The 20,319-nt window shown below is 44.5% G+C and overlaps 1 protein-coding gene across 1 annotated transcript in view; it reads right to left on the bottom strand.

Annotated features, from left to right (window-relative positions):
- The window catches only part of PRKAG2 (protein kinase AMP-activated non-catalytic subunit gamma 2), a 421,795-nt gene extending 415,867 nt beyond the window's left edge, over positions 1-5,928 (bottom strand). The window contains exon 1 of the mRNA XM_068235913.1: positions 5,413-5,928. Within this exon, the coding sequence (XP_068092014.1) occupies positions 5,413-5,505 (93 nt within the window). The 5' untranslated portion in view covers positions 5,506-5,928. The remainder of the gene's footprint in view (positions 1-5,412) is intronic.
- Between the last annotated feature and the right edge of the window lie 14,391 nt (positions 5,929-20,319).

The raw sequence follows: 20,319 nt of genomic DNA, 5'->3' as shown, positions 1-20,319 counted from the left end.
AATACATAAATAGATACCCTAGAGAATGAACTTTTTTATTATGTATGTCGTTAGGGTACATTAAAGTTACTTTTGCAAATATGGGCTTGTAGTTAGTGATGGACGCAAAATGGAGAAAATACACCTTTATTTCCAACTAAAATACTGTTGCCATACATTGTACTAGGGAAGTATTTTAAACATTGCAATAACTGGGACAAATGGGCAAATAAAATGTGTGGGTTTTAGAATGTAGGACGTTTTATTTTAAAACTATAATATAATTGCCGAAAACTAAGAAATAATGAATTTTTTCAAATTTTTTTTATTATTCCCATAAAAATGCATTTAGAATAAAATAATTCTTAGCAAAACCACCCAAATAAAGCCTAAATAGTGGCGAAAAAAAACAAGATATAGATCATTTTGTAGTGATAAGTAGCTATAAAGTTATTGGCAAATGAATGGGAGGAGCGCTGACAGGTGAAAATTGCTCTGATTCAGAAGGGTAAAACCCCCTCAGCACTCGTTTCCATTGCAACGCAGAACCACGCAGCTCTGCGTTGGGTGTCACTCCCGGGGGCGGAGCTTGCTTTCCCATTTATTATGCTGAAGTGATCGCAGCCGTGATTGTCCCAAAATGCAGGCAACCATGCACTGCGACTCAGAAGAGAATCGCAGTGTATGTATGTAAACATCAGACAGTGCAGTCTATGCCCTGCCTGATGTCCCTGCGATCACATTTCCATAAGCACGGCTGAAAGCGTGCATATGAAAACGAGCCCTTGGTAGGGAAGTGGTTAAAATACATACATATAAAATGTACATAAACACTATAAATTATGTTTTTTACTGTCACTTACTTACAGTAGGTAGCAAAAAGCTGACTGATCCTAAAGATTTTGGATTAGTTCATCTCCTCATAGGAGTTTCTCAGCATCACCTTTAATTTTTTGCAAAAGCACTTCCTGGAAAGGATGTATACAAATATGTCGCTCAGCTTTCCTACTCGTTTGCACACTATTCTGGCAGTTGGTCTATGTCGTGACAGTTAATAATGGCGCACAGCGCCAGGGGAATACAAAGGGCGCCCCATAGACTTACATTATATAACGCTATTTAGCGTTATAAGTGTTAAAAAATGGCGCAGGCAGTGTGCCTTACACTTATAACGCTAAATAGCGTTATAATTGTTCAAGAATGCAGCGGGGGTCGGGGGAGGAGTGAGTCAGCGGGACACTGGAGGGCATAGGCAGCGGGGAGGATGTGTGCAGAAGCATACGTTACCTTGTCCCGGCCGCCGATCGCTCCTTCCCTCCGCTCCTGCACTTCTTCCATTCGTTTACTGTAGTCCTGCAGCCGGCCAATCACCATGTGGCTTCAGTCTCCGCATGCTGATTGGCCGGCTGCGGGACTACAGCAAACGAATGGAAGGAGCGGAGGGAAGGAGCGATCACTGGCCCAGGATAAGGTAACGTATGCTTCTGCATACATCCGCTGCCTATGCCCTCTAGTCTCCCGCTGCCTCTCTCCCCCAGCCCTGCATGTTTATCATGGCGCACCGCTCTGCAATCAATGTAGCATAAAACGAAATTTACCGTTTTATTGTATTTACATTAAAACGGTAAATAGCGTTTTATGATACATTTATCGGCAGAACGGTGCGCCATTTTTCTCCCTGCGCCATTTTCGGATGGACCCGGTCTATGTAACTGCAGTTCAGAAAATAAAGATGTAAGGCCCAGTGCACACCGAGCGGTTTTTGGAGCGATCCGCCTCTAAAAACGCTTGTCTAATGTATTGCAATGGGATGGTGCGGTTTCTGCCAAGCCGCAAACGCGCCTCCTGCTGCGCGTTTGCGGTTTTCGGGAAGCGTTTCGTCCTCAATGTAAAGTATAGGAAAAACGCAAACCGCTCTGAAAAACGCTAGTTCAGAGCGGTTTGCCAGGCATTTTTGTTACAGTAGCTGTTCAGTAACAGCTTTTACTGTAACAATATGTGTAATCTGCTACACAAAAACGCACGCAAAACCGCTAGGTATGTTTAGAAAACCTCTCTAAACATGCCTAGAATCGCTCTGAAATCAGCTTCCAAAACCGCTAGCGTATTGCGGATCTGCTAGCGGTTTTGGTGTGCACTGGGCCTGACTGAGGATTCCCCATGAGGAGATGGACTAGTCCAAAGCCTTTGCAGATCTGTCAAATTATATCACTACCTACTGTAATTTGCAGATACATAGGAAAAGGGTTATTTATAGTCCATTTTAATCTGGGGTAGAAATGTACATTTATATGTACAGTATGTATTTTAAATTGTAATGTTTTTCCTGACAGTTGTCCTTTAGGCAGTTAAAAAAAAATCAGTTTTCTTTATTGCCTCATTTGTTATTTGTTTAAAAAGAAACACTTGGGACATTCTCCAATTGCTTTATGAACTCTGTAAACATGTTCCAGCCACATATCAAATACCAGGAAAATGCTACAGATGCTTGATAAGAACCTGGAATGACCACAGAGTGCCTAGCCTGAGGAAACAGTGTTAAGCATTACCCTTCTGAAGCCTTTGTACATGGGCCCTCCACTATCCAGAATCAATTAACCACGTGTGTTTTACACTGTTCAGTGACTGTATTTATTACGATTTGATGATCACGATCATGTTTAAACTATGCCAACAAGCCATAAGCTCTTTATATAAAGACATACCACAGATAAGAATGATTGCTAGAAAACAGACTACCCCAGCTGTCACTTGGTATGCAAGATGAATACATTACTGCTAATCTGTTTATAGTATGAGCACTGACCCTACAGTTGTTTTATCACTTCAAGGCACAGTATCATTGCCTGACAAAATGTAACCACAGCGTTTGTCAAGCAACCAAAAATCATTGTAGCTGCTGCAGCCTGACTGAACTGTGCTGGATTGAGTCATGGTAAACACAGTGAGACCAGAGACACGCCTGCAACACGTGGGGAGGGACAACTGCTTTAAAGAAGAATTCTGCAAAGCACTAAATAAAATGAACCCTCAAGTTATAGAAGGCATTGGAATTTTTGTAAACATTTTTTTTATTTGAAGCCTCACTGAAGGCTGCTTTTTCTCCACTGAAATGTTAGTGTGTCGTATCCTGAGGTAAATTAATTTTTTAAATGGGGCTTGTAAAAAAAGGCATAATAATAGCCCCCGCCAGGGAAGCCTGGATGGTGGGGAGGGAGGGGGTCCGGTGTAATATAGTTACGCCCCTCTTTCTACATCTCCCACTGTGCTAACAAAAATAAACAAGTTCTTCCATTCAGACTCTTTTGTTCCTCAAGGTGTCTCTATACCTTCAGATCTGTCAGTCAACCTATCTATCTCTCCTACCAATTAAAAAGCCAGACTTAAAGAGAACTACACAGTACATTTTTTAAACTTATCAAACAAGGTTTGTAAAGTGTGTGGGCTTTTGTGGGGTGCAGCAAGCATTTACTTACCTACAGGGGGTTGCTCTGTAGCCCTCCCTTTCCTGTCTATATGGAAGCCTCCATTTCCTCTCTCCCCAGAAATCCTAGAACCGCAGTTGAAGTTCCTGAGATACTATACAATGTCCCCAGTCACCACAATGCATGCTGGGGATGGGCAATGCATGCTGGGAGATGCAACCACATCAATAAACAACATCTCCTGGTATGCATCATGCGTCCCTGGCATGCAATGTGGCGGCTGGGGGCGCAGTATATAATCGTGGAAACGTCAATCTGTGGTACAGGACAGAGGAGGTGGAAGTTTGCATATAGACAGAGGTGGGGCTATGGAGCAGCTCTCTGCAGGTAAGTATATGCCTGCTTCACCCCTCAAAAGCCCACAGTTTATGGGCCTCCCTTGGGAGCAACCAGGTGTATAAAAACAGCCCCCCACAGGAATCAGGACTCTATCCCTCAGGTGACAGTTCGGGGGACCAAGTTCTGTACACATGTGTTAGTATCCTGCAAGTTTTTGTTCTCTTAAAGCACACCTGAACAGGATTTAAAACTGGGGATCTTAACTTACCTGGAGCTTCTTCTGGGCCCTGTGATCCATCAGATCCCCCGGCATCCTCTGGGTCCCCTCCGTTCTCCCGCTGGCAGCTTTGTAAAATCTGCAATTGAATGCCTACTTTGCTTGCATGGTCCCATCCATGCACCCTTCTTGATTGTGCTGCTGCTGCTGGGAGCATTCTGTGCCTTCTTGCTTCACAAAAGAATGAACTGGGCATGCACAGAATGCTTCCAGATTGCGATCGAGAAAGGTGTGAGGATGGGACTGTGCAGGCACAGTAGGCCCAGCTGCAGTTCAAGTAAAAGATCTTACGGAGCTACCAGTGGGAGAACGGAGGGGACCCAGAGAACACTGAGGGACCTGATGGACTACAGGGGGCTGCACGAAACCACAGGTAAGTTAGAATTCCCCAGTTTTTCATCCAGTTCAGGTGTGCTTTAAGGAGAATGGGCTCGGCCTGTGCTCAGATGAGATGGTTCAGCAGGCTGGATCTCTTGCTGATGCATCAGTTTTGCCATACACGCGCTACATTCTTAGCAGAGGTGGCTTCAGGGTTGGTTCACGCTACGTCCTCATTTTACAGATCAGACAGCTGTGGCCCACAAGGCATGTACAATGGACCCATGCTTTCTTCAGGGCACATTTACAAAGTCCTTTTTACTGGATACAGGTTTGTCCAATACCACAATGAATATTCCTGGCCTGCACAATTGAATATGTTGCCAACTTTGACGAAATGGCATGCCTTTCTTAACAAACATTGCAAGCTCCTCCATCTAACTACAGGAGTAGGTACAGTGCATCAGGTACATCACCCACACCAGCTAGTTCATCCTAGGGCAGACCAACCAAAAGCCTCATATAGATGCTTAATTAATGTCACCTTGATTGACTAAGGATTCATTGTTAGGGCAACATTTCGAGGAACGAGCATTGTACAGACTCCCTGTTCAGCTACAGGGTAAAGACACATGGCGCAAAAGTGAGCGGCGTCCTGCAGCGTGAAAATAAAGGAAGATAATGTAGTTGTTCGACTCTTAGCGGATCGCTAAACAGCTTCATGGAGCAACTTTACACACGCTAGGTTCTTGGTTGAGATGAGGCAGAACGATTGTCTCGGCTTCGGACTACCTAACGTGTATGAGGCTTACAGGCTGAATCAGAACACCATACAGCAGTTTTGCTGCTGATAATTTTGAAACAGAAAAAAACAAACAAACAAACAAACAAATAAATAAGCTTAAATGATTACTGCCATTCCAAATTGAATTCCAAGTCCAATGACACTTTTTGAGTTCTCTTTTATTAAAGGGGCCTTTGGTGACACCTGCAGGGCCAGCCTAGAGGAAGAGGAGGCAGCAGATGTCAGTGCAGGTCTGCAGGAGCACATGTACAATGACAACAGCTACTTACAGGAATGTGGACTCTCAGCATCCTCCTCTTCTGGCTGCTGCTCTTCCTGGGAAGCTCTTTCTTCTTCTTAGTATCCATGGCTGTGCTTCCCATTCTTTGGTCCTTATCACACCCTGAAAAAAAGTTCTTCTAGTAGCAAAAGTCTTCTTATTTGTTCCTTGAATCCAGCAGAGGAGCTCCTGGCCAGGGTCCTCCTCAGATTCCAGCAGTGGAGCTGCTGCTCCCAGGTGACTAGTTGGAGAATTCCTCCCAGCGCACAAGTCTTCTGGAGAACCCAAACATGTTAGTAGCCTCCCACGCCCCTCTGGAGGAGTAGCCGGAGCCCCCCCTCCTGCACAGGCACAGCAGCAGTAGAAAGGAGTGTGCAGAATCCTGGGAGGGGGATCAGCAGCAACAGACACTAATCAGCTCAGGACTGTCACTTGCTGCGCGTACAAATCAGCAGCGCAGCCCCGCAAATCCGTCCCTCTGTCAGAGGGGTGGTGCCACACGCTTCCTACATCTGAGCAGCCACAACACGCAGCTCAGCCAGGAGAGAAACAGGAAGTCCGCACGAGTTTCATAGAGCTGCGTGCAGGCAGCTGCCTGGGATGAGCCTCGCTATTGCTCTGTATTTCTCCCATCGCTGGCGATCGCTGTGTAACCCTTTGCTCTCTGCTGTCACATGGCTGTGGACGTTGTGTCTGCGAGATGCTCCCGCCTGCCTGAGCTGTGTGGCTGCGCCACGATGCTGTGCTGAGGATAGGCGTACAAGGACGCTTCAATACGCGCAGGCTGGCAGCACAGTGGTTTTCTGCACTGTGCGTTATTTTTTTTAATTTCCTGCTGTGTTTAGGCCTGGAACCCGCTATTAAACGCAATCGCTAGCGTTTTGTATGAGCGGTTTGTAAGCGAGTGAGTGATTATGGTAGCGTTTTTAAAAAGTGTCAGCTTTTTGCCAGCGATTGTGCAGCGATTAGCGTTTTTAATTCTGTTTAGTCCTTTCAATTAAATTTAACTTATTTACAGCTCGCAGTAATGTAAAAACGCTAGCAAAATCGCTCTGTGTAGGTTTTGACAAGCGATTATGCCAGCGTTTATATACTTTACAGTGCAGAATCGCTAAACGCTAAAAATGCTGGTAATCGCTCCAGTGGAATTTAGCTGAGCGTATAGGTAAATCGCTAGCGGTTTGAATCGCTCTAGTGGGTTCCAGCCCTGAGATTTGTTTGCTTTTTTTATTTTCCCATGGGGTAGAATAGTTGGGGACAAACTAGGCAGTGCGGGAAACGTAGAGTTTTGCTGCATATGCGTTATCAGTGCATTTTCATTTTATGTTTTTACCCACACATGCATTTTTCTTGCGTTTTGCATGTGTTTTAATGCTTTTGCGATTCGCATATATAACTCACATATGTGTTTTGTATGCGTTTTATGAAAATTACTACCGTAGTTAACATGAAGCAGAAAGACACCATAAAACGTGTTTTGTTTTGTTTTAAAAAAAACGCATATAAAAACGCACTAAAAAACACAATACCTCTGTGTCACCATTGACTTTCATCATGTGCGATTTTGATGTGTTTTTGACAAATATGCAACAAAACCAGCGTTCTTATAAACGCACATTGCAGAACGCAAGTTTAGCGTACATATTAGGTAGTTAGTTGACCCGCACTCCAGTATAAGCTAACCAAGAGTCGCTCCCCACCTCAGTATTAGTGTCACCCCCCCTCAGTATTAGGTAGTCAGAGGTGTCTCCCCAGGAGTAAATTGAGGTCCCCCCAGTATTAGGTAAGGGGTAACGTGAGGGTGGGGTTGGTGTTTGTGAACACTACTGCTAAAATGAGGAGCAGGGTCTTGCTGTTGAACAAATAAGCTGGCTGCTCTACATGGAGGAAGGGTGGGCTGCAAAAACACTGGGGTGGTAACAAAAGAGATAACCTAAGGGGAAAAAGTATAAATCTAATGAATATAGCCCTGGATGGAACACTAACACCAACCTCGAAGCAACTAAAAACAGCGTTGGAGATTTGGGCGCCATCAAAAGACGGATCCCAAATTACTATAAAAACAGCATAATTCGGCCGCCAGCATTAGCTGGAAAACAAATATCGTATTTCCCCACTGTCCACGGCGACCTGGAGGGGAAATAGTAATTAACACCACCGGAATTTTTGCAGAAGCAGGGTGAGCAGTTTATCGGATTTACCCTGCACCCAAATTTCCCGCCAGCTTAATTAAATGTACGCACCAACCTTACCTGTGACATAACAGTACAACTTCGAAGGCTCAGGTCTTACGACTACAGGTGTTTTTGAAGAAATGATTTAATATTTGGTTATCACTTTTATTGGAGGGATGTTGAAGCAAGCACTAAAAGGGGTAAACAGCAAAATGCCCTTTGATGAAGGTTGTAGGGGTTAATATATGCACAGCAGTTTAGTTACTGTAAATTATACCAATCGATTGCTTTCTCTAGGGGAAGGTTTTCTCTGTAATGTTATAATCTAAGCACATGCAGTCAGACAGTCTCCTACGCTGCCCTGCTTCCAGCCTCAGCATCACGCATACAGATGTATCTGGAAGCTGTGGAGGTAAAAGCTACGGATTTGCATGAGTGAGTCTGAAGCAATGCTGATACACCAGTTGCACAATGGCTTTGAGGTTACAAGTGCTGCGTTGAGATGGTGACAGTAGATGGCGCTGAAGAGAAAATAAATGATATTACTTACAGTACATTAAACATGAGGCAACATCTCTTTCAGTATGTAGAATTAACCTTATAAATGCCAATTTTTCCACTGACTTCTCTGTCCCTTTGTTACTGCTAACCAGGTCCGGCGGTACCATAGAGGCAAAGGAGGCAGCTGCCCCAGGGCCCCAGAGCTTGTAGGGGCCCCCAGTGGCTACAAGAGGAAAACATTTTTTTTCAAATCGGCCTTATAGTTTTTGAGAAAATCGATTTTAAAGTTTCAAAGGAAAAAAAAATACACATTTAAAAACCTGCCGACTTTAATGGTTAATAGCAAATCCACCTTAAATGCTAGAAACCCTAAATTTGCAGGATATGTTAAGGATATCATTAGGAATAAGAGGAAAAGACAATTTTTCAAAAATACCTTAAAGTTTTTGAGAAAATCGATTTTAAAGTTTCAAAGGAAAAAAGTATACTTTTAAATGCAGTAAATGTCACTTTTAGTAGCAAACCTAACGGTAGTGTCATTTTACGTGCATCAAACGAAAGCGCAATAAATTTCCTGACGGGGTTTCCATGGGGCCTATACGCAGCTGCAGCGCTTTGGCCAGGGATCGCTATACAGCCGCAATATGGCTGTATGAAGATCCCTGGCATTTTTTTCTATTTTCCCCCCAAAAAATTTATGTTTAGAGTGTGGGAATTTTTTTTTTTTTTTAAATTATGCGGGGTCCCCCCTCCTGAAACTTTTTAACCCCTTGTCCCCCATGCAGGCTGGGATAGCCAGAATGTGGAGCTCCGACCGATTGGGACTTCACACTCTGACTATACCAGCTGCAAAAAAGGTCCCCTAATGCCGATTTTTGTTCCAGGGTATATGTTGGGGGGCCCCCCAGGTTTATTTTGCCCTGGGGCCCCATTGTTGCTTAAACCGGACCTGCTGCTATCAGTTGTGCAGTCTGTTTACACTTACTGACCAGTTTTAAATACACCTGCTCAATTGCTTGTTAATGCAAATAGCTAATCAGCCAATCACATAACAGTATTTCAGTGCATCTAGGCATCTACATGAGGTGAAAACAAGTTTCTGAAGTTCAGACAGCATCAAAATGGAGAAGAAAGGGGATTTAAAGCGAATCTATACTCAGAACTTCCTCTCTGCTCTAAAAGATAAACAACCGCATTATAAACTTTAAAGAAAAAGCATTTCTTTGATACAGCTGATGAAAAAAAGAACACTTCCAGGAAACCCAGGATAGTGTTTGCAGTGCCATCTAGTGGTAAAAATACACTCACGGTAAATTTTAATTAAAGATTAGTAAAGTTAATCCCTTCCGAACCCCCACCGGTACCAGATAAACACAGACAAAATAAAAATATAAACAGTTATTTAAAAAAAAACAAATAGTTGCCTTAGGGACTCAGCTTTTTTAATATGTATGTCATGAAGGTATGTTACTGTTCTTTTGGCAAATAAGGGCCTGTAATTATTTACCGGATACAAAAAAACCCCACAAGACTTAAAAAATCACTTTTATTTCCAAATAATATATTGTCACCATACATTGTACTAGGAGCATAATTTAAATGTGATAGCCAGGACTAATGGGCAAATAAAATGTGTGGGTTTTAGTTATAGTAACATTGCTTATTTTAAAACTGAAGGGGATGGAATTGAAGAAATGGTGTATTTTTTTTCCTTGTATCTCCCTGTAAAATGCATAGAAAATAAAGTAATTACTGAAAGCAAGTATCGCCCACAAAAAGCCTAATTTGTGGCAAAAAAACAAGATATAGATAATTTCGTATCACCAGTAGTGATAAAGTTATTGACGAATGAATAGGAGGAGCGCTGATGGGGAAATTGCTTCCGTCCTTGAGGTGAAAACACCCATAGGCTGAAGTGGTTAAAGGGAATCTGAAGTAAAAATAAACTTATGATATAATGAACTGTAAGTGTAGTTCAGCTAAGAAATAGAACATTAGTAACAAAGGAAAGAGTTATCTATGTAAAAGAGCTTCTCTGAGCTCTCGTACCCAACTTGGGTTGGAGACAACCCTATTATCTAAAGCACTTAAACATCAAAGAAACAGTAAAAAAAACAGCTTCAGATAAGGTTTTACTTTTTTCTCTGTGTGTTGTTTTTCTGGGTTGGTTCATCTGGAGAGGTAAGATACTGTAATGATCGCTGCTGCAGCAGCTATTGCTGGAAGTAGTAGTGCTGCAGCTCAGGCAGTTCTGATCTATTTCCATGCAAGCTGCATAGCTTTGTCTGTCTTTCCCTGCTGTCAGCTTGTGACTGATTATCATTCACCTGTGTGGGAATCTGCATGTCTGCTCCCATTGGATGACCTCAGTATAAAGATCTGCTTCCTGCAGGGTTTCCTTGGGGTTTTCATAGCTTCAGCTTAAGCCTGCCTTGCTGTCGCTTTAGCCCCCGATCGTGTTTCTTGTTATAAAGATACTTTGCTGGTCTTTGCATCATATATTGGTTCATTGCCAATATATATGCATACCAGCACGTTTATTATTTTCCTTGTATTTGTGTTACGTTGATACATCAGTGTCGCTGACGTATACGTACACAAACTGTTTATATCCTGTGTGCAGTTAGTCAGCTTTGCAGCACGTTTTGGTAGGTTGCGCGTACCGTGACCACCCGTGCTGAGGTAGTTACCCTGCTCCTGGTTCTGTTTGTGGATTGCGTTCATCTCTGCGAAGAGATAACGAATCCTTCTGAATCCTGTTCTGTTACTGTTTGTGGATTGCGTTCATCTCTGCGAAGAGATAACGAATCCTTCTGAATTCTGTTCTGTTACCGTTTGTGGATTGCGTTCATCTCTGCGAAGAGATAACGAATCCTTCTGAATCCTGTTCTGTTACCGTTTGTGGATTGCGTTCATCTCTGCGAAGAGATAGCGAATCCTTCTGAGTCCTGTTCCCTGTGTTACTCCATTCCTAGTCAGCGTTCCTGCTTATGTCATATATCGGTTCATTGCCGATATATACATATGTTAGTCAGACGTTACAAATAGTTTCATTGATAGCTGTAATTGTAATACGCTAGGAAAACATACTTATTGTATATTTATCTGTGTTACGTTCATCTATCTTAATCCTGCTATTTTCTGACTATCCTGTCCTGTCTTTGTGAGGCACGCCATCGCCGCATCGCATTGGCTGCCTCATTCCAGTCTGTCTGGTTTTGGACGCTTGCTGTCGCTAAGTAGCCGCTAGCTAGCAAGCGTTCATTCTGTCTACCTGTCCTGATCTCCTCAGTTCTGGTTTATGCGCTCAGCGCTACTTTGCGCTGAGACGTTATAACGAAAGCATTGTTTGTGGCTGTCAGATCTGCACCGGCTCTGTGCGCCACAATCTCCTATTGGAGTCAGTCCTCCCCTCCACTATACTAGGGATAGCCTGTTTCCTTGTGCTAGTGTGTGTACCTTCTCCACGCCAGCTCATGCGTTGCATGCTGACTGTGGAGAATACACCACCAAGCCTTACAGATACCTCATGTATTTATTTATGTCTTTATAATGTGTACTGTAATGATCCGCTCAGCTGGCTGCACAGGCAGACAGCTGTTTGACCATTCCTCTAGTCTGTGGGCTGCAGGTCTCTGGAAGAGAGACCTGTTTTTCCATTGCAAGTTTCTGGTCTGTTCTGCTGCTGAGGAATTTGCATACATTCGTTATGCAAATCCCCTGCCTGCCTCCTTTGATGACTGGCACTATAAGAGCTTTCTGCTCCCAGAATGCTTTGCTGGTCATTCCTTCAGGGTTTGTAGTAAACACTCCTAGAGTGTCAGCCATGCTACTTGTTAAAGTTAGCTTAGAGTAATTCATGGGACTGCACTAGGTAGTTTCCCTAGTGCAGTTAGGATTGCATATCTGTTTGTTTGTCTGTTGCGATTGTCCTGTCCCGGCGGTGGTCGACAGGAAATCGTTCTGTGTGTCTGGGTGCTAACCGGAACAGCGGTTGTTACTGGTAGCCCCTTCTGATCTGTCTTGCCTGGATCGCACTCGCCTTACGCTAGTGCTGTGGATCCTTCTGTTCTGTCTTCCTGGATCGCACTAGCCTCTAGCGCTAGCGCTGTGAATCCTTCTGATCTGTTTTTCTTGTTCCTGAGTTTAGATCGCACTAGCCGCTAGCGTTAGCGGCTGTGGATCTTTCTGATCTGTGTTCCTGCTTGGATCACACTTGCTCTGGCGGAAGAGCGGTGGATCCTTTCTGCCTAGTTCTTGTTTCTCGTTTGTCTGTCTTGTCTGATACGGGCGCTTGCCGTAGGCTCGGTAAAGTAACCGTTAAGCAAGCGTTCACGTTCTGTTTCATGTTTGTCTGTCGGTGGTTAGTTAGGCGTGCTATCACTCTCATTGTATTATTTGCTGTGCCTTTGCTCCTCTTGTGTTCTGTTCTAGTCTGTCTTGTGTCACTTCTGGCGATCGCCTTTCTCACGATCGCGTTCTTACTTTTGTTTCTGCTGAGGTGTGTTCACCGTCGCAGGGTCGCGACTAGATTGGTGAACACACATTCGTCCTGTCCCTGTGCTCTTTCTCTTTATGGGCTGTTCAGCCCTGCATTGTCTTGATCTGTACAATCCCCATCTGGCATCTGTGGCCGTGCAGTGATTGTACTCGTCTGCACTCCACAGCGTCATCTGCTGGTGAGAATTGCCCTCTGCTGGTGCATTGCACCTAGCCTGGGTTTACCCAATTATACGCTTGTGGAAGGTTTTCACTGTGTCAGTGCGCATCTCGTGCACTGACCACGAAAACGATTCCACAAACGTTACATGTACTCTGAGAGATATTTAGTTTTGGGAGCCTCCACCCTTCTTCATTGCCCACTACATCTCCTTTGGAGGTGTCCTTCCCACTAGTGTGGTGCCATCCACAGCTAATAAGGATCACAGGAGAGCAACCACCCGGCAGGACCTAGAGTACCGAGGATGGTGTTTTTCCCATAGGCAATATATGGTGGTTGCAGATTCTGCAACCCACCTTTGTGAGTATAACTACTCTTATAATATTGAGCTAATTTTATCCTACGATACTGCACCATTTTACTCCTGGTCTCGTCCACAGGCTCCCCCACACAGACCATTCTAAGTTTCTCAGTTAAACTGCCAAAATAGTGTGAAAATTAGTAGGTAGGCTGTCAGGCATCTTTGTATAGTTTCTTTCCAGGGGAAAATTTTGTAAAGAATAAAGGAAATACTGAGAATCCCCATGAGGAGATGGACTAGTATAAAACCTGTCCGATTTTTATTACCTACTCGATGTAACAGTAACATAAGAAAATAGTAATTTATAGTGCGTTTTACTGTAAAAATATACATCTTGTACGTATGTGTTTTACGTTTTACAATTTATTTTATGATAGTGGTCCTTTAAACATACAGTATACTTTTCACTTATTAAACCTTTGAATAACTTTATTTAACAGGAATAGAGTTCAAAGAACACTTATTAGCCAGAAGCTTACTCTTTCTCTATTAGGTTAGTCAATAAATGCTATACCCATGCAGCTCAGGGTGACCCAAAAGCACTAGGAAAGTATAGGTGACCAAAAGAGACTGAAAAGCCCTCCTAGTTAAAGGACAACAGAAGAGAGAGTGATATGAAGGCTGCCATATTTTTTTCCTTTTAAACAAAGCCAGTTGCCTGGCAGCCCTGCTGATCTGTTTGTTTTCAGTAGTGTCTGAATTACACCATAAACAAGCATGCAGCTAATCTTGTCAGATCTGACAATAATGTCAGACACACCTGATCTGCTGCATGTTTGTTCAGGGTCTGTGGCTAAAAGTATAAGTATTAGGGCCCGTTTCCACTATCGCGAATCTGCATGCGTTTCCTGCATGCAGATTCGCACAGCCAATACAAGTGGATGGGCTTGTTTCCACTTGTCAGTTTTGCTGTGCGTTTTTCTGTGCAGGATTTTTCTGCACGGCAGAGCCCTCTGAATTCGCCTGCGTGTGGAATGCAGGCGAATCGCACACAATGTATTTAATAGGGAAATCGCATGCGTTTTTCCCATGCGTTTTTTGCCGCGAATTCGCATGCGAATTCGCATAGGTACCAATGTAAATTTACACAGGCAGTGACATGATTAAAATCGCATATACACTCACCTATGCGAATTCGCATGCGAATTCGCGGCAAAAAACGCATGCGGAATCGCATCCGCATGCGATTTCGTCAGCGGTGGAATCCGCACCGCAATAGTGGAAACGGGGCCTTAGAGGCAGAAGATCAGCAGGGCTGCCAGGCAACTGGTATTGCTTAAAAGGAAATAAATATGGCAGCCTCCATATCCCTTTCACTTCAGTAGTTCTTTAAAAAAAGCAATGCTTATAAAACAGGTGTTTGTGATAATTCAGATTAAAGTGTGTGACCACGGTTACCCACAATTCACCACTGCGGAATATGAAAATTACAGTGGGATGCAAACGTTTGGGCAACGTTGTCATGATAGTCATGATTTTCCTGTATAAATCATTTGTTGTTACGATAAGAAATGTCAGCTAAATATATCATATAGAAAACACACACAGTGATATTTGAGAAGTGAAATAACGTTTATTGCATTCACAGAAAGTGTGCAATAATTGTTTAAAAAAAAATAGGCAGGTGCATAAATTTAGGCACTGTTGTCATTTTATTGATTCCAAAAGCTTTAGAACTAATTATTGGAACTCAAATTGGCTTGGCAAGCTCAGTCACCCCTGACCTACATACACAGGTGAATCCAATTATGAGAAAGAGTATTTAAGGGGGTACATTTTAAGTTTCCCTCCTCTTTTAATTTTCTCTGAAGAGTAGCTACATGGTGGCCTCAAAACAACTCTCAAATGACCTGAAGACAAAGATTGTTCAAGAGGGAGGGAAGGGACGCAGGCGGGGACCGCAGCTATGGAAGAGGCGGGGGAGTGGCAGAGAGTTACAGATGCAGAGTTAAACAGCCGGCTGCGACACGCTGTGTGTCGACAGCTCGGCATATGATTTATGGGGGCAGAGCGCAGGGGGCTTAGGGGGGGATCAGTATAGCAACAGAGGCTGGGCAGTATATGCAGACCCAGCCTCTGTGTGCTGATTGCATTCTTATAACCCACCTCGGGTTCTCTTTCAGCATCATGGTTTAGGGGAAGGGTACAGAAAGCTGTCTCAGAGATTTCAGCTGCCTGTTTCCACAGTTAGGAACATATTGAGGAAATGGAAGACCACAGGCTCAGTTCAAGTTAAGGCTCGAAGTGGCAGACCAAGAAAAATCTCGGATAAACAGAAGTGACAAATGGTGAGAACAGTCAGAGTCAACCCACAGACCAGCACCAAAGACCTACAACATCATCTTGCTGCAGATGGAGTCACTGTGCGTCGTTCAACCATTCGGCACACTTTACGCAAGGAGATGCTGTATGCAGAGGAAGCCTTTTCTCCGCCCACAGCACAAACAGAGCTGATTGAGGTATACAAAAGCACATTTGGACAAGCCAGCTTCATTTTGGAATAAGATGCTGTGGACTGCTAAAATTGAGTTATTTGGGCATAACAAGGGACGTTCTGCATGGAGGAAAAACAACACAGCATTCCAAGAAAAACACCTGCTACCTACAGTAAAATATGGTGGTGGTTCCATCATGCTGTGTGGCTAGTGCAGGGACTGGGAATCTTGTCAAAGTTGAGGGACGCATGGATTCCACTCAGTATCAGCAGATTCTGGAGACCCAATGTCCAGGAATCAGTGACAAAGCCGAACCTGCGCCGGGCTGGATCTTTCAACCAGACCCTAAACACTGCTCAAAATCCACTAAGGCGTTCATGCAGAGGAACAAGTACAATGTTCTGTAATGGCCATCTCAGTTCCCAGACCTGAATATAATTGAAAATATGTCGTGTGAGTTAAAAAGTGCTGTCCATGCTTGGAAGCCATCAAACCTGGATGAACTAGAGATGTTTTGTAAAGAGGAATGGTCCAAAATACCTTCAACCAGCATCCAGACACTCATTGGAACCTACAGGAAGCATTTAGAGGCTGTAATTTCTGCAAAAGGAGAAATTACTAAATATTGATTTCACTTATTTTTTTCTAATTTAGTTTAACCTCCCTGGCGGTAAGCCCGTGCTGAACACGGGCTATGCCGCCGGAAGGCACCGCTCAGGCCCCGCTGGGCCGATTTGCATAATTTTTTTTTTGCTGCACGCAGCTAGCACTTTGCTAGCTGCGTGCAGTGCCTGATCGCCGCCGATCCGCCGCTATACGCGTCGTCGCAGCTGCCCCCCCCCAGACCCCGTGCGCTGCCTGGTCAACCAGTGCCTGGCAGCGCTGTGGGGTGGATCGGAGTCCCCTTTGACGTCGGTGACGTCATCCCGCTCCGTCGCCATGGCGACGGGGGAAGCTCTCCAGGAGATCCCGTTCTTTGAACGGGATCTCTTGATCTCCGATCGCCGGCGGCGATCGGAGGGGCTGGGGGGATGCCGCTGAGCGGCTATCATGTAGCAAGACCTCGTCTCGCTACATGAAGAAAAAATAATTTATTTTTTTTTAAAAAAACGTATTTGCTGCCCCCTGGCGGATTTTGACAAACCGCCAGGAGGGTTAAACAACTATTGCACACTTTCTGTAAATCCAATAAACTTCATTTTACTTCTCAAATATCACTGTGTGTGTCTCCTATTTGATATATTGAACTGACATTTTTTATTGTAACATCCAACGATTTATACAGGAAAATCATGACATTTAACAACGTTTCCCAAACTTTCACATCCCACTGTACTTCTTTATGCCCCTGAAGCCATGCTTACATCCAGAACCGCTGGTGTCATCCTGGTTCAAAACTTCCTGCTTTTACTGATGGCTAACATGGTACAATACTCTGCTACTACTACTTTATTTTGTGTCAGCGATGCTGCATCTCCCAAATCTGCCTATCCAGAGCCACTGCCCTGTTTACAGTAATGTCCCGCTGAGTCGAATAACTTCCTCAAACCTAACTGAATCAACAGATGTTGAATCATATTGTTAAATTGTGCACAGGTCACTAATCAGCAACAAAAGAGGCCAGGCTCCAATCTGTCACAACAAGTCCATTTCCCTGTGAACTACTCCAAAGGTTTTCAGCAGCTCTGAAGCAGAAAATGCAAAAGATACAGAGAAGAGTACTGTGTGAAGAGATGGAGATAAACGTGTTTTTATATCCAGCGCACTTATTACCGTAATATTATGTCAAGAATAAAAGACAGGGGATGTAATGTTGGGATATTACGGATATTGACTCACTAACCCCACAGGGCTTATGATTGAGAGGAAATAATAATAAAATGAGAGCACCATAATTATACTGTTTGTTTTAAAAATAGACAAACTTTGCTCCAGTGTTTTTATTTACAATGGTAACATATGGCAATTCTGTGTTTTTGCTTTTTAACACAACATGTTGAGGAAAATTGCAACTTTTTTATACTTTAATTATTGCATTATATTTTTTTGTTTACATATAGTGCTAAAAACAGAATTTCGATGTGTTTTTTCTTTCTTTTTTTTTATAGTTAAAAATATATAATATTTATAGCCAGGCCCACTCAATGTTTATTAAATGAGGTCTTTACTTTACTGCTTTTTTCAGTGTAATTAACTACTTGAGGACCACAGTGATTGAAATCTATGCCCTGTTTTGGTGGTTACCTGGCTGGCAGGGCGCAGATTTCAATCACCACCGCAGCGCGCATCTGCCGTTTTCGTCGCTCCCCGCCGATCTCGCCGCTGAAACCCAACGTCTCTCGCCGCAGCTCACTGGCTCTGCCTGTCTCTATGACGGCAGAGCCATGTGAGTCGGTCAGGAGCCGATTTCATTGGCTCCTGGCCGTGTCTATCAATGTAAGCCGCTCCCATAGCCGCCCCCAGTCAGGAGCCAATAATAGCGGCTCCTGACTGGCTCACACGACTCTGACGTCATAAAGACGGCAGAGTGGATGTCAGTAGGATCCTGGCGTGGAGCGGTTGCGGCAGGTATGCGCAGCGATTCATCGGGATTCTGTCGGTATTGTACCAGCAGTATCTGGTCCTTAACCTTCTGCCGACCGCGTTACGCCAATGGGCGTGGCCGCGGCGACAGCCCCAGAACCGCCTAACGCCAATTGGCGTAAAGTCCTGGGGCTCTGTTTTGCACTGTTAGACGACGTGATCGCCATCTATTTACAAGGTGCAGCACTGCGATCAGCAGCAGCGCTGCACTGGGGACAGCCGTGTGACACGGCTGTCCCCCTGGGGGACAAGAGAGCGATCGGCTCTCATAGGCAGAAGCCTATGACAGCTGATCGCCATAATTGGCTGGCTGTGGGGAGGGAAAAAATTGAAAGAAACAGTTTTTTTTTTTACAAAAAACAACAAACAATAATATTTATTCTAAAAAAAATAAACATGGGGGGAGCGATCAGACCCCACCAACAGAGAGCTCTGTTGGTGGGGAGAAAAGGGGGGGGGAGAATCACTTGTGTGCTGTGTTGTGCGGCCCTGCAGCTTGGCCTTAAAGCTGCAGTGGCCAACTTTGCTTAAAATGGCCTGGTCACTAGGGGGGTTTAGCACTGCAGTCCTCAAGTGGTTAAGGGGACAGAGACCACTGGTACTTAAGTAGTTAAAGGATACCAGATCTGAACGAAGTATGAAAAATGGCAGGCATGTACTGGAAGCTGAGTCCAACTCAATAGTCCAGGTATCTTCTGAAATCTCCACTTTGCATCTATATACACAAATTGCTACAGTCCGCCTCCAATATCGGTGTAAACCAGTGCATATCACACAACTCCTCCATCAAATTGAGTAAACAATTGCGCTCACCAGATTATATTGCTGATTGGTGACAGCCAGCTTAAAACGCTCATGTATGGACTCAAACCATCTCCACGGTCCTCCTTACTGGCCTAAGTCCTCAAAGTCCCGTAGCAGCATGCATAGGGGAATGAACATACATATATATATATATATATATATAGTGTAACTCCGTCAGCTTGAATATTATACACCTCTGTGAACGTGGCCCTAGATACAATCACCACCACTGTGACAGAGCCACCTGCCAACCTCTAAGCGTTTACTGATATTCCGGTGGGCAATGGCTGCCTTCCTTGCTTCTTACCCTTAATAATCTTAAAACAAGGCCTCCAAAGCATAAAACCATTTAATATCATTTAAAAGGTAACAGTAGTGCACTTACAAACTTCCATGGAAATGCGCGTGTAATATAAAATCAAGACTTAGAAAGTTCCTGGCGTCTCGTCCCTCTCTGGCCGTAGCTCCGCCCTACCGGTTTCGTCACGGATATCTCATCAGGGGCTTATAAATTTATTAAGGAATTATGCAGGGTCAAAAACCAATACGCAAGCGGTTGGCCTGCGGGAATTAGTTCATGCTACATTAGCACTATCCAGGAGCGCCATGGGGAGGCTTCCCAATGCCCCCATACAACCGGGGGGCCGCAGGGCCCCAAGTCCTCTCACTGCTTGGGAACCACAGCGGCACCCTGGAGGGGGAGGCTGGGGTGCAGGTGACCCCCCAAGTGTGACCAGCGCCAGGGAGGGCCATCCGCACCCACCTCTCAATATTAAAAACAGGCACTTACCTTAACGTCCATTGCGTTCTCCTACATGAGCTTAACTTGGGAGCACCACGTGGGAAAGGAGTGAAACGGGCCAAATTTGCAAAGCCAGATTTGTTAGGGTTAAACGTGGTGTTTGATGCATGCATACATTTTCTTGTGGTAAGTATTTCCATAGTTGTTTCCTTTGGAGGCAGGTGATGGATGGCTTGTTCTAGGTGGAGTGAGCTGTCTGCGCTTGTCCTTCCCCCCCCCCCCCTCCTCTCTGAACTGTTGTGTGTAAGCCAGCCCTGAGCTCCAAAGCTTGGGGTGGCCCATGCTTCACTCCTTTTCCATGTGGTGCTCCCAAGTTATGCTCATGTAGCAGAACGCAATGGACATAAAGGTAAGTGCCTGTTTGTAATATTGGGAGGTGGGTGCGGGCGGCCCTCCCCTTCGCTGGCCACGCCTGGGGGGCGCCTGCACCCCCCCAGCCTCCCCCTCCGGTGTGCCGCTGTGGTTTCCAAGCAGTGAAAGGCCCAGTTGTATGGGGGCATTGGAAAGCCTCCCCGTGGTGCTGCTGAATAGTGGTGATGTAGCATGAACTAATTCCCGCAGGGCAACCGCTTTGTGGAATTGTTTTTTGACACTGCA

The sequence above is a fragment of the Hyperolius riggenbachi genome, chromosome 5, assembly GCF_040937935.1.
Source record: "Hyperolius riggenbachi isolate aHypRig1 chromosome 5, aHypRig1.pri, whole genome shotgun sequence".
In the NCBI taxonomy this organism is placed as follows: Eukaryota; Metazoa; Chordata; class Amphibia; order Anura; family Hyperoliidae; genus Hyperolius; species Hyperolius riggenbachi.
The sequence above is the reverse complement of the archived record's forward strand: the minus strand, read 5'-3'. Positions and strand labels throughout refer to the sequence as shown.